Source organism: Priapulus caudatus, unplaced genomic scaffold (assembly GCF_000485595.1).
Source record: "Priapulus caudatus unplaced genomic scaffold, Priapulus_caudatus-5.0.1 Scaffold1065, whole genome shotgun sequence".
In the NCBI taxonomy this organism is placed as follows: Eukaryota; Metazoa; Priapulida; class Priapulimorpha; order Priapulimorphida; family Priapulidae; genus Priapulus; species Priapulus caudatus.
In genome coordinates this window covers 1-3,188 of record NW_014578126.1, presented here as the reverse complement: position 1 = coordinate 3,188, position 3,188 = coordinate 1, and the positions used below count along the sequence as shown (strand labels likewise).

General features: G+C 48.3%; 1 protein-coding gene across 1 annotated transcript in view; it reads right to left on the bottom strand.

Annotated features, from left to right (window-relative positions):
* The window catches only part of LOC106815211 (ankyrin repeat domain-containing protein 50-like), a 2,785-nt gene extending 1,537 nt beyond the window's left edge, over positions 1 to 1,248 (bottom strand). Inside the window, exons 1-2 of the mRNA XM_014819638.1 lie at positions 1,124 to 1,248; positions 429 to 925 (exon numbers count right to left, since the gene is read on the bottom strand). Coding sequence (XP_014675124.1) covers positions 429 to 925; positions 1,124 to 1,172 — 546 coding nt within the window. The 5' untranslated portion in view covers positions 1,173 to 1,248. The remainder of the gene's footprint in view (positions 1 to 428; positions 926 to 1,123) is intronic.
* Between the last annotated feature and the right edge of the window lie 1,940 nt (positions 1,249 to 3,188).

Genomic DNA, 3,188 nt, shown 5'->3' with positions numbered 1-3,188 from the left:
ATATCTGACCTTTGCGTTTTGAATGAATAATCTCCGTTTTTCATGACTTTCGATACAGCCCGGCACAATAGATTAACAAAATCTTCCTTTATATTTATCGAAATATGCTGGTCTGATTTTTCCTGGCGAATTGTTACAAAGCCAGCTCTATTAGATTTTGTGTTTTCAATAATTACATTTTCTCGATATCTATCGATTTCGAATAGGAAGTCGTATTCGTCCGGCAGACCAGCTTTTGTGCGGTTGGCCGTGCTGCCTATCAGAATGGGCGTGCAGGAGAAGTCACTGTCTAAGACTTTCATCTCCTGGCAGACTCGCTCCATCAGGTCTAGCACGGCATCCCGCATTTGATCGCATTCCCCCTGATGTTCTAATCTTCCCAAGCCTGGCGTCTCCCATATATCAGACAGTGACGTTACACCACTGACATTACAGGGTGCTATGTTACAATCACAATTGTCGGGGAGCTCACTGACAAAGTATTGGTGCGCCAGTATAGCGCCGGCGGATTCTCTATAGCCGTCGTTGATGGTGGTGTTACGGGCGCGATTTACGGCTACCTGGTACGCTGTTTGCAAGTCCTCAGAATGCCACGTCATTATTTTATCCAATAATTTCGTCACAATGCTTGCGTGACCGCGGTAGGCAGCCCACGCCAACACCGTCCAGCCATCGTTACTGCGACTCTCCTCTACACGCACACCTGTTGCTAGTAGCTTTGCTAGTAGCTTCATGACACACGATGTATTACCGCTAATGGCAGCATGCATCAACACCGTCTTGCCTTTGCCATTCACGGGCACGTAATCAATGTTAGCGCCCGCACCTAATAACGCTATGACAATATCCGTATGACCATCAGCAGCTGCTTCTAATACTGCGGTCCAGCCATGCAAGTCCGCGTGTTCTATGTTAGCGCCCGCACCTAATAACGCTGTGACCGTATCCGTATGACCGCTACGAGATGCTGCTATTACTGCGGTGACGCCATGATCGTCCGCGTATTCTATGTTAGCGCCTGCATCTAACAACGCTGTGAGCGTATCCGTATGACCGTAAGTAGCTGCTACTATTAATGCGGTCCAGCCATCCACGCTAAAGTTTTCTATGTTAGCGCCCGCACCTAATAACGCTGTGACCGTATCCGTATGACCGCTACGAGATGCTGCCATTACTGCGGTGATGCCATGATCGTCCGCGTGTTCTATGTTAGCGCCTGCATCTAACAACGCTGTGAGCGTATCCGTATGACCGTGACAAGCTGCTTCTATTACTGCGGTCCAGCCATTTCCGTACGCGTGTTCTATGTGAGCGCCTGCACCTAATAACGCTATGACCGTATCCGTATGACCGTGACCAGCTGCTGTTATTACTGCGGTCGAGCCATTCACGTTCGCGTGTTCTATGTTAGCGCCTGCACCTAATAACGCTGTGACCGTATCCGTATGACCGTTACCAGCTGCTGCTAATACTGCGGTCGAGCCATTCACGTTCGCGTGTTCTATGTTAGCGCCTGCACCTAATAACGCTGTGACCGTATCCGTATGACCGTTACCAGCTGCTGCTATTACTGCGGTCGAGCCACTCACGTTCGCGTGATCTATGTTAGCGCCCGCCCCTAACAACGCTGTGACCGTGTCCGTATGACCGTCACCAGCTGCTGCTATTACTGCGGTCGAGCCACTCACGTTCGCGTGATCTATGTTAGCGCCCGCCCCTAACAACGCTGTGACCGTGTCCGTATGACCGTCACCAGCTGCTGCTATTACTGCGGTCCTGCCCCTCCCGTCCGCGTGTTCTATGTTAGCGCCTGCACCTAACAACGCTGTGACCGTATCCGTATGACCTTCACCAGCTGCTGCTATTACTGCGGTCCTGCCCCTTCCGTCCGCGTGTTCTATGTTAGCGCCTNTATCCGTATGACCGTTATCAGCTGCTACCATTACTGCGTGTTCTATGTTAGCGCCTGCACCTAATAACGCTGTGACCGTATCCGTATGACCGTTACCAGCTGCTGCTATTACTGCGGTCCTGCCATTCACCTCCGCGTGTTCTATGTTAGCACCTGCACCCAATAACGATGTGACCGTATCCGTCTGACCGTTAACAGCTGCTGCTATTACTGCGGTGTCGCCATCATCGTTCGCGTGTTCTATGTTAGCGCCTGCACCTAACAACGCTGTGACCGTATCTGTATGACCGTTAACAGCTGCAGCTATTACTGCGGTGTCGCCATCATCGTCCGCGTGTTCTATGTTAGCTCCCGCACCTAATAACGCTGTGACCGTATCCGTATGACCGCTAGCAGCTGCTGCTATTATTGCGGTGTAGCCATCATCGTCCGCGTGTTCTATGTTAGTGCCTGCACATAATAACGCTGTGACCGTATTCGTATGACCTCTAGCAGCTGCTGCCATTACTGCGGTCCTGGCATCCACGTCCACGTAATCTATGTCAGCGCCCGCACCTAATAACGCTGTGACCGTATCCGTATAACCGTTAGCAGCTGCCCAGATTGTTGCGGTCTGTCGAGCTGCCCCTAGTAAGATGTAACCTGTGAGTGACGCTAGTAATCTGCCTATTATCGTCGGTGGTCTCTCGGTCGTCTTCCTAACTGCCTTGGATTGATTGATGCCCATATTGATAGTAATATATTCCGCTTTTCGATACTTGAAATCTGGAGAAAAAACATTTTATCTCTCGTAATTAGAACAAATTTCAAAGTTGTTTCCTTCTCACACTGTACGCCAGCATGCGGCTGCGTTTGATTACGGAATGCACGTGTGAAAACATTAACACTTAGTCATGACATATACACGTGACAAATCTGAACTAAAACTATGATAATTATCCGTGTATTTATAAAAGGGTTTAATTTCATAGATACGAAGATTTAATAGATGTGAATGTTTAATGTGGTAAAAATATGCTTGTACCATTTGTTTTTATCATAAAAAAGCGAAAATGCCGTCAGAACGATTGCAAAATGGACATGATTTAATAAGAGCAAACTTACTGTTTCTTTATCGTATTTCAGGCACGTGAGCGGTAGCTGGCGACCCCTGGCAATGCTGATCCCTGTCCCTGACACCTGAGAAAACAATACACCTGATGTGACAGTCTATCATGTGAGACTGATGAACTAAAATCATATATATATATATATAAACTTTTGGCTGCGTATAAGA